Consider the following 10424-nt stretch of genomic DNA (forward strand, 5'->3'; position numbering starts at 1 on the left):
CGATGAGTAATTTTTTTAAGCCAAATATATATAATAATATTATGGTTGAGTTATAAAATAAGAGTTTTAAGCATCTTGATGAATAAAATAATTGAGCACAGTAAAAAATTTAATTAGAATACTTTGTTCGTGTCAAGAATTTTGATAATAACAACGAAAACTCAAAATTTATTTAAAATTGAGAAAGAAAAAAGAATAAGTTTTTTTAAAGGATATATTATTGTGCATGTAATACAAAAAAATAATTATTTAAATAGGGATATATTTATAATATACATTAATATGCTTAAAAAGCTCAATTATTTTATCCAACATTATATATGCATGAAAATTATATTTTTTTCCTTATTTTACTTTATAAATAAAATATATTTATTCTATAGGCAAATCCATAATATACAGTAAAAATAGAAAAAAATATCATAATATTAAAAATTATTAGAAAAAGATAAAAGTTGATAATTCAGAGGGTAATATATGCATTTTTTATCAGCAAAAGTTTGAGAAATCAAGCTGAGTGACTATCTGAGTGATATAGAAATAGTTAAGTGATTTTTATACTTTACTAGGTAACTCCGAATAGGTAAGTGACCAATTGATAATGGATTTTCCCATTTTACCAATTTAGCTTTTAGAAAATCAAGACATAATTACTTTTTTTCAACATTACTCTTTTTACTAAAGAGGTTGACAAGTGATTAATAATACTTGCTTTCCAATTAATAGGAATGATAAAGTGAGAGGAAATAAGAAATAAATAAGGGTAATTTAGTAAATTAATATTTATGTCACTACAACAAATCATAGCTACGACGACATTTAATTAGTGACGTATATAATAAATGTCGCAAAAAGACTATTTTTGTGACAATTGTTAAGAAATATCTTAAAATGAATGACATTTAATAAGAAATGACAAAACTATTGAGACTCTTAAGTAAAATGTCACATATTTGTGGGTATGTTTTGGACGTTTAAGGGAAAAGTTATATAATTATATGTTTAAGTAACTTGTAGTTGGTTCAAATTGTTTGTAGTATACTGGAAAGTATTGAAATAAGAATGGATGTTATTATGAATAAATTTTTGTTAATTTATTGTTTTCTTTTAATATAAACATGTTTTTCATTTAATCTTTAGTCATGACTGATATAATTGCTTTCACATCACATTATATATAAGTCAGAAACTATAAATAATTTAACGACATTTATATATATGTCGCAAACAAGATACATTAAGTATCCAAATTATTGACATTGGATAAATGTCTTTACTATACGTCAAAAGTTATTTGCCGACGTTAATCTAAATATCGGGAAAAATGACATTAAAATTTTCAACATTTAATTTAAGTGCAAAATAAATGTCGGTAAATAATTTTGTGACATTTATGCTACCTAATCGTATGTCATATTTTTTGTAGTGTATTTAATATTTTTTTAATGGACGTACTAAAACATTAAACGATACTTAAAATGGAATGGAGTAAGTATTGGATTTAACTTACATGTATTAGTTGTGCAAAGAAAATGCACTAGTGGGGTCTGGAGAGGGTAGTGTGTACGCAGACCTTACCCCTATCCGGGAGTAGAGAAGCTGTTTCCAAATAGACCCTCGGCATCCTTCCATCCAACAACTCCCCATCTTTGTTCTTGGGGTGACTCGAACTCACAACCTCTTGGTTGGAAGTAAGGTTTGCTTACCATCAGAGCAACCCCTCTTTTAAATTGTATTGTGTATAGAAGTTAAACTCTATAATATTTAGTAGGATAGATTAACTCAGTCGTGGATGTAGCCTCTTTTTATAGGTTTGTTCTAGGGCTGTCAAATTTGGCCCAAGCCCAAATGACCCGCCCAACCCGCCCAAGGTTGGGTTGGTTATTGACCCGCCCATTTATTGAACTTAGTTCATCTTGACCCAACCCATCTCAACCCATTTAAAGTTAGGCTAATTTTTAGCCCAAATTGATCCATGAGTAAGTTTGTCAAAATATCTTAGAAATAATTTTATTTTTTGTTTAATATTTTAAATATGACCATAACAAAAGCAAAAAAGCCTTATTTATTAATTATACAATTTATAAGAAAATAACACATATTAATTAAAGTTTAATAAGAGTTGGGCGGGTTGGGTTATGACCCGAATTTTAACTCATCTTGATCCAATCCATCTTAGCCAAGTAACTTTTGGGCGGGTGAAATTGACTCAGCCCATTTTGATCCGCTCAAAATTGACCCAACCCGCCCATTTGACACCCCTAGTTCGTTCTATATTTGAAAACAATTTAATTTTTAAACTTTTCATTTCTTTCATTTTACCCTTAATGAGAAGTTTTTATAACCACATAAATATTATGACCGCACAAAAAATTTAGTATCATTTACGCTTTTAAGACTACAAGTTTTAAAAGCTCCCGTCACATAAATTAAAATGGAGGAAGTAGGAGTTAGTAAAAGTCAAACCTTGCTCTATGTCAGGTTTGCCAATTGGCTTTTTCAGTGCTGTCTAACAGTCACAGATGCTCATCATTTGTGAACAAGGAGCTACGGAGGCTAAAACAAATTCAGTTTTTTTGGTTTATTTCAAAGAGAAATGCAGACAAAACCTGAAACAAGTGCACTTTTCCCCAGTAATTTTTGTAAGTATTTAACAGTGATTGGAACTTGGAGATTGTCTTATTTGGGTCACAAGTAAAAGCTCCAACACTTTCTTGTGAAGATCGTTGTTGCATTTCTGGTTGTTTGTTGCAAAAGGAAAAGGAAGCAACTGTATGAAGTTATGGTGGAGAAATGAGGTACTTCAAAATCATAAGACAAGCAATTATCTCAGAGCAGGCATTGTAGCAAAGGTAAGAAACTCAGAAATTTGAGCTCAATTATTGATAAAAATTTCACTTACAACATTTCTTTCCATGTAATTTATCAATGTATATTGACTTTCATGTTTATTGATATCTGAAAAACCATAAGCTGAAGAAATGCTCATTTCATCTACCTTAATGGCATAAGTACATTTTTTTCTCTTTACTTTAGCTTTGTAGATGGAATTGAAATAAGAGCCGTAAAGGTGTCAGTGGTTCGGTACAACCGGCTATTTTATAAAATTTGTACCATATCAATTTTTCAGTTATTCCATTTTGTATAGCCAAAATTATACTTTTCAAAACCGTCTCAATCATCTCAGTTTCCCTTCGGCTAAGTTGCGTAGACTCTTCGTTTTTGGTGCCACACCTGCCTCGACATGGATGGGAGCGGATGCGGGAGCGGAATACATCCCGGATTCGGTCAACTAACTTCGGATACTTTGACCTGACTCCATCGACAAATTTGGGGGGAAATTGAGATTTTGATTTCTCAAAATTAAAAATAAAATAGATTTTAACATGAGAAATGGCATACCTTTAATATTGTAGTACTTTTGTCTCGTATTTGTTGCTTTGTGTTTCGTAAAAATCAAGAATTCAAGGGGTCGTGTCCTGAGTTCGGACTTTTGGTAGACAGTAGCAGCGGTATAAATGAAGAGTTGGTGGAAGGCCTTGAATGACTTTCTTTTTCTCTTTATAGCTCTTTTTTTTTTTATATATAATTTTGAATTTCTTTAGCCGAATCCCCGCACCCGTATCCATACCTGGATTCGCAACATCGAATCTTAAAATTTAAACTTTGCCGAATCCGACACTCGGATCCGTGCCCGTATCAGATGCCCGCACCTGAGTCCGAGCAACTTAACTCTTCGGTATTGGTACGGTTTGGTTAATTTTTCAGTATTTTTTTAAAAACGTCATGCAAGGTAGCTAGTCGAAATTAGAATGCGATAAATGTGTACTTGCATATGACTTTGGCAAAACTCTCTAAACATTTTTACTATTTTAACTACCCAAGGGTTGTGACCTAGTAGTCAATGAAGGCGATTTCTTCCCCTCTATCTAAAACTTGGTAGACAAAGTTATCAGATACATGTGTTGCTAGAAGTAGCAGGCATCATATGGAATAATCGAGGTGCACGCAAGCTAATGCAGAAACCACTGGCATCTCAAATATATATAGGACAAAAGTATTGTCCAGGTGCACGCAAGCTAGCGTGAAAACCGCTGGCATCTCAAATATATATAGGACAAAAGTGCATCTTCAGAAATTACTAAAGCCATAAGCAATCTGAGGTAGCAGCAAAAAACCATCATAATATGCTAAGCTCAACTGCTAAGTATCTGTTATCAGTGGAAATGGCAAGGAGAAAGTAGCAAGAGTTCAATGTTGAGGCATCATTGTTGGAAATTGAAGGCACTGCAGGTTACATTCAGAGGCCAGAAGTAAACTAGCTTGAACCTGAATTCCAGGACCAGCGCGCCGAAGGGGTTGAGAAGGGTGGGGAGGCAGTAAGTAAACAAAGAGATGTTTACCCTCTCTGAATTGGACATACTAACATGAGCAACATGTTGTCATGTGATGGTAAATTCAGTGCTTCAAGTTGCACTCATTGAAATCATATTGACCATGCTTTAATATCAGCTTTACAATTTTCTGCTAAATGTTGCTGCTAAGGAAACCTTGACCTGGTGGTTTACCAACTACCAAGTCAAGATGGAACTGCTTGTTACCAATCTGTATTGCAGTAAATATATTAAGTAATAATCCTTAAACAGAAAGTTAGTAGAAATTAAATTCTGAAAACAGTAAACTTCTTCAAAATAAATTCTGGAAAAACGTTGTAGGAACAAATCGAGCCCACTGAATACACAGTGTGTCCTTAAGGAAATTATTCCCCTCAAGTACCCGAGGTTTTGGAATATATCCTCCCAGGATAGAACGATTTAACTCACCAGTGTATCGGTACCTAAAACTCTGGTGATCGGCGAATCACTCAATGGTCCTAAAACACACTGGAATATTTTGTGCAGAAGAAGAAGAAGATTCAGAAAATTTCGTAAGTTAATATTCTGGGATTTGAAGGTCTATTTATAGCCAACTTGGTGATGTTTCTGAAGAGGTTTGCAACCTTTCAGAACAGTCATAGCTGTTGGAACAGGTGTGACAATCTGAAGAGGTTTGCAACCTTTCAGAACAGTCATGACTGTTGGAAATTTTTGCGGGAAATTTAAAACGAATTTAAATTAATCCGGGAAAGAAAAGCGGACCGAACCGGACTGGGTCGCGGGTCATTGGTTATTTCGGATTGAATTTTCTTTAATTAAATATTTGAAAAGAATTTTGTCCAAAAAAATTAATCAAGCCGAAGCCGAGCGACGACGGCGCAAGGCTTGCCTTCTTACTAGCTCTTTAAGAGCTAAAAGATGAGTTTCTCTATATAAACACCAAGACTTTCTTTCTTTCTACCAATGAGGGACAAAGTGCATTAGTGAACTCATTCAAAATTTCACTTCCCTCCATTTCTTTCCCACCATTTTCCATTCACCCTTCGTTTGTTATTAAACAAAATCCAACACAAACATTATATTGATAAAAGATATAATAGCTCTCTTACTAAAATCTAGGAGTACAAAATTTCTCTCGAAAGTACTGCTTCGGTTACAATCATCTTCATTGCCACAATTCAGTAAACATTGCCACAATTCAGTAAACATTGAATAAACAGAAAGGCAAATTAAAATATTAAGCAATATTAGTCAAATGAGACTCAAAACAGTATGAGGATGTCGAGAGAAGTTCACTGAACCTTATCGTTAATAATGAGAAAGAATTCAAGATCCAAAAAAATATGCATCAATCCACTTACCATTTCCATCACAATTTTGACAGACTATGCTCCTTACTTTCGTGTCTTTATCACTGTCAGTGGCCTGGAACACTGCTGAGATCATGAGGTTTCAAATTCCCCTCCCACCGAAGTACGAATTTAGGTTCACTTTTTATGTTGGCGCTCTCCCTACTAGTATGTCCCTATGGTGTTAACTTACACCAGTTGTTGCAGTGTACAACAATAACAACAAAAAAAAACCCAGTATAATTCTCACAAGTGGGTTTCTGCGGATGGTAGTGCGTATGCAGACCTTACCCCTACCTTGAAGGTAGAGATGTTCCCAATATATCCTCAGAAAGATGAAAAGAAAGCAGTTGTTGCATTGTGATACTATAAGTACCTCTTTGTTAACCCCCCCCCCCCCCCACACACACACAAACTAGTATGATCTTACGGTGTTAACTTACACCAGTTGTTGCAGTGTACAACAACAACAAAAAGTCCAGTATAATTCCCACAAGTAGGGTATGGGGATGATAGTGTATATGTAGACCTTATCCCTACCTTGAAGGTAGAGAGTTTGTTCCCGATATATCCTCAGAAAGATGAAAAGAAAGCGGTTGTTGCATTATGATATTATAAGTACCTCTTTGTTAACCCCCCCCCCCCCCCCCCCAAAAAAAAAAAAAAAAGTTTCTGGGAAATGGTTACCTGGGGTAGTATTGAGTGTCATAGCTAGCTCAAGTTGTTTCAATGGAAGTTTTACCTTGAAACTTGTAAAATCCATTCCTGGCTTTACACTACCAAATGAATATATTGCTACTATAAATCTATTCCTTGGCTAAGTATGTGTGTTCTTAATAATGAGGAGAGGATGCATGTTCTTACCTTCTAACAGAACCACCCTGATTTCCCAGACGCTGTAATTTTCTCTGTGCTTTACAATGAGATAGAAAATGTGTCATAGTTTGCTGCCATAAGCCAATGAGCTGCTAAATTAAAAAATAATTAAGGCTTTACGGAGCAGTGGAGTTCAGCAATTAGAGCCTCAACCACACTTCTCTTTCCTCCTCTTTTACAGACTGAATGTAGCTCAATGTGAAAACAGCCACTCACAATAGAGAAGTAAAGCTATCTTTAATGCCATAAAACAGATGGAAAAAAGGAGTAAGTGTTTAAGAGAACTCCACCTAACAACTAATTTGACCTCATTAAACACAGAAGTACTAACCTGGAAAAGATGCTATTAATGATGGTTTATCATTAAACACCACTAATCAACCCTTTTTCAGGGCCATTAATGTGTTGACCAACACACTTGCATCACTCACACAGTTTCAAAGAAGACAGTATGAGCAGAAAGGGCAACTCGGTGCACTAAGCTCCCGCTATGCGCGGGGTCCGGGGAAGGGCCGGACCACAAGGGTCTATTGTACGCAGCCTTACCCAGAATTTTTGCAAGAGGCTGTTTCCACGACTCGAACCCGTGACTTCCTGGTCACATGGCAGTAACTTTACCGGTTAAGCCAAGTTCCCCTTCAGTATAATCAGAAAAGGAAGGGTTATATCAAAGCATGACATCATCCGTACACTAAATTGAAGTCATTAAAAAGAATTGTAGTTAGATGTACTTAATGATCAACATGTTCACCAATGGAAACAGAGAGAAAAAAGGAGCAAAAGACACAGATCAAAGCAACAACCTCTACAAGAGAAGTATTACTATAAAGAGCCTGTGCACACATTACATATTGGGTAACCAAGCAAAAAAGTGTGAGAAAACATCCTGCCACTGTATTCCTACCTTCTCTTCTCCTATCTGTTTATCCAACCACAAACCTACCGGCAAAAGTTGGTTTTGTCACAATCCTCTCAACATGGTCTAAATCAGGTTGCCATTTCACAAAACCTGAAAAAAGTAGAGCTCAACTTTGAACAAATGGCGCGTCAGGTCCTCAGTCCTCCAACCATTCTAAGCTTATCGCACCAAAAAATATGATAGTTGATCGTTAAAATTGATGTATCAGAACTTTTCAAGAGTTGTAGCGGAAGAGTGTTTGTAAAATGAGTAACCTTGTCAATTTGTTTTTGTGCAGTGCGCATCTGTACCGTGTTGAGTGCAATGGTTGTAGCCCACACTGTGGAGAAACTCTCGGATCTCTTTGGCACTGCTATTGCTGGCTTGTAACAAACGCTCATCTTCCTCATAGATTAGGTAAGGTGCTTCGCCTTTCTTCCTCGATAATAATTTTGACGCTCCCTTAAGTACATGATATTCCCAGCCTTGAACATCTATCTTTAGCAGTAGAACAGGCTCTTCTTGGATAATTTCGTCAAGAGGAATAGTTTTTACTTGAACTTCAATCTCTTCATTTGACTTAAAAGCCAACTTGGCACCAATAGCTGAGACTGCACTATTGTCGAGCCTACCAACCAACTAAATTACAAATATATGAAAAGCAGAACTTTCAGTAGGGTAGCTAACAAAACAACAAATAGCATAATAATTAATGCTGAACAATAGGCAGTCCCCCCCTCTTGTTTCTTTTTCTTTTTCCCTTTTAGATGTTAAAAGGTCAATAACAACTACAAAAGCTAATAGTACCATTGTTTTTATTGTTTGGATAGAAACTATAGAAGTTTAAACCCAAAGCACCGTGTCATTAAGAGAGCATGTGCCACCAGCAATATAGCAATGTAGACTGGGTTACGATCTAGCCCAAGTTTTGAAGGTGCAATTCCATATAATGACGACAAAGGAGAAGTTGCATGCTAATATAACTAAGAGAGGTCTTATAACATCAGATTTGGATAAACATACAGAGAAACATATATCGTGGTCTATATAAGTTGGCTACAGTCAATAAAAAATCTGATGCACAGCTCTGGTACCACGGATATAATTGAAGTAGAGTGAATTTCTCAAGAAGAGGAAATACAAGGTTAAACATCATACTCCTATAAAAGAGTGGCAGTGCTCGAGAGCTCTAGGTTTCACTTTTCAATAGTACATCTTCAAATCAATGTAATCCCTAAAGGCAATCGTCGAGGACCATGAACCAGCTCCCAAAATAAAAACCTAATGAGATTGTCATTTAGTTCTCTCATATCTTTCTCGGCCATTTGGCTAAGATCAAATATCATTTAATTCTCTCATTCAAAATTGTGCATTCAGATTTTTACCTCACATAGCTCCACATGATAAAAGAAATACAATCAAAGGATGACTATTCATGATTTCATAATCGAATCAATTCAGATCAGTCAATTGGTCAATGTTAATGGTAAAGCCCAGTTCTTTAACTACATTATGTCCGAGGAACAGGAATGGTATTTAGCAAAATTAGTTACACTACCAAATTTCACAGCAATAATCAAGCTAGACACAATAACTGCTAAACAAAACCAGAAACCAGTAAAAGAACAACATCGACAACCACACCTTAGTTCCAAACAAGTTGGGGTCGACGACATTGATCCTCATTTCTTTTTTTTAAGCTCAACCCATATCATCATCATTACCAAAATAAAAAACCAAAAACAAGTGATATACAATTAATCAAAAGTACATGACTTAGCTAATAATTAAGGAAACTACATAAGAATAACTATGCCTCAGTCCCAAACAAGTTGATCGTCTATATGAATCCTCACTTACCACGTTCTCCACTTAAACTCATCTCAGACCAATATTATATAAAACAATACAATTAACAAAATCCTAAATACTCATAAAAACCAAATTAAATTATAAAAATACCTTATGAAAGGTAATATTTCCAATATGATCTGAGGCAGCAGCTTCATAAACTTCAACTAACTCACCGACTCTATTAAAATAAACACCTTCACAAATCCTTTGCAAATTCTCAAAAACAGGTTCAAATGCCAAAACTTTAAACCCCATAACAGCAGCAGCAAAACTAGCCATTCCTACATTAGCTCCAACATCAACAAAAATACCCTTTTTACCCTTCATCTTTTCCAATAATTCCTGTACAGTCCCAGATATATCAGGCTTCCTAAATGGCTTCCCTTTAAGTACCCTTTGAATATTCTTATGGGGTTTTTCTGGTAAATTCCCAAAATCTGAAAGTGAAAAAAGAAATGGGTATTTAATACCTTCAACTATACTAGCTATTACAGGGTAAGCTTGAGGTGAATTGTAACAATCAAAAGGTTTTATTAAAGGGTTATTAAAGATTGGATTTTTAAGGGATTTTAAGGGTTTTTTTGGATTTTGGGATTGTTGAGTTTGTGATGTGAGGTAAAGGAAAATGAGAAGGAGAAGTGAAGTAGAGATGAAGAGAAGGAGATTTTTGGGTGTGAAAATCTTGATTTGTTGGTTTCTTCTCCAAGAATTTGCCATTGAAGAAATGGAGAAAAAAAATTCAAAACAAGTTTTGAAGTGTAAAGATTGGATCTTGATGTGAAGTGTATTTTTTTTTTTTTTTGATTGGAACTTTGAACAGTGTAGAAGAAGAGGAGGGTGTTGGGTTTTTTCTATTTTTCTTTTGGTGTGAGGTATAGATTTAACGCGACTACTTTTTTAATAATTGAAAAATGTTAAATATTTAGTTAAATGTAAATTTTAGAAATTTAAAGTAACTACATGGTTAACAACTTTTATATTTAAAAAAAGAGCTACTACTATAATATACTTCTTATCTCTCTTGTGATTAGGTTATGTTGCTAATTTTTCAAAAATTTATGTTATTATTGT

The 10424-nt window shown here is 34.8% G+C and overlaps 1 protein-coding gene across 1 annotated transcript; it reads right to left on the reverse strand.

Moving 5' to 3' along the window:
• Positions 1-7288: 7288 nt before the first annotated feature.
• On the reverse strand, positions 7289-10213 carry LOC104218867 (uncharacterized). Its single transcript, XM_009769452.2, has 2 exons — positions 9462-10213; positions 7289-8138 (listed from the first exon to the last, which is right to left on the reverse strand). Exons 1-2 carry the CDS (start codon positions 10068-10070, stop codon positions 7779-7781), a joined length of 969 nt encoding a protein of 322 aa, XP_009767754.1. The 5' UTR covers positions 10071-10213; the 3' UTR covers positions 7289-7778.
• Positions 10214-10424: the final 211 nt, after the last annotated feature.

The sequence above is a fragment of the Nicotiana sylvestris genome, chromosome 6 (genome assembly GCF_000393655.2).
Source record: "Nicotiana sylvestris chromosome 6, ASM39365v2, whole genome shotgun sequence".
Taxonomy (NCBI): domain Eukaryota; kingdom Viridiplantae; phylum Streptophyta; class Magnoliopsida; order Solanales; family Solanaceae; genus Nicotiana; species Nicotiana sylvestris.

Bases quoted from the DNA above. Each gene is read 5' to 3' on its own strand.
- LOC104218867 (XM_009769452.2), bottom strand. From the start codon at position 10,070: ATGGCAAATTCTTGGAGAAGAAACCAACAAATCAAGATTTTCACACCC. The intron at 8,139-9,461 runs GTATTTTTATAA...TTTGTAATTTAG, and splicing joins GAAATATTACCTTTCATAAG to TTGGTTGGTAGGCTCGACAA.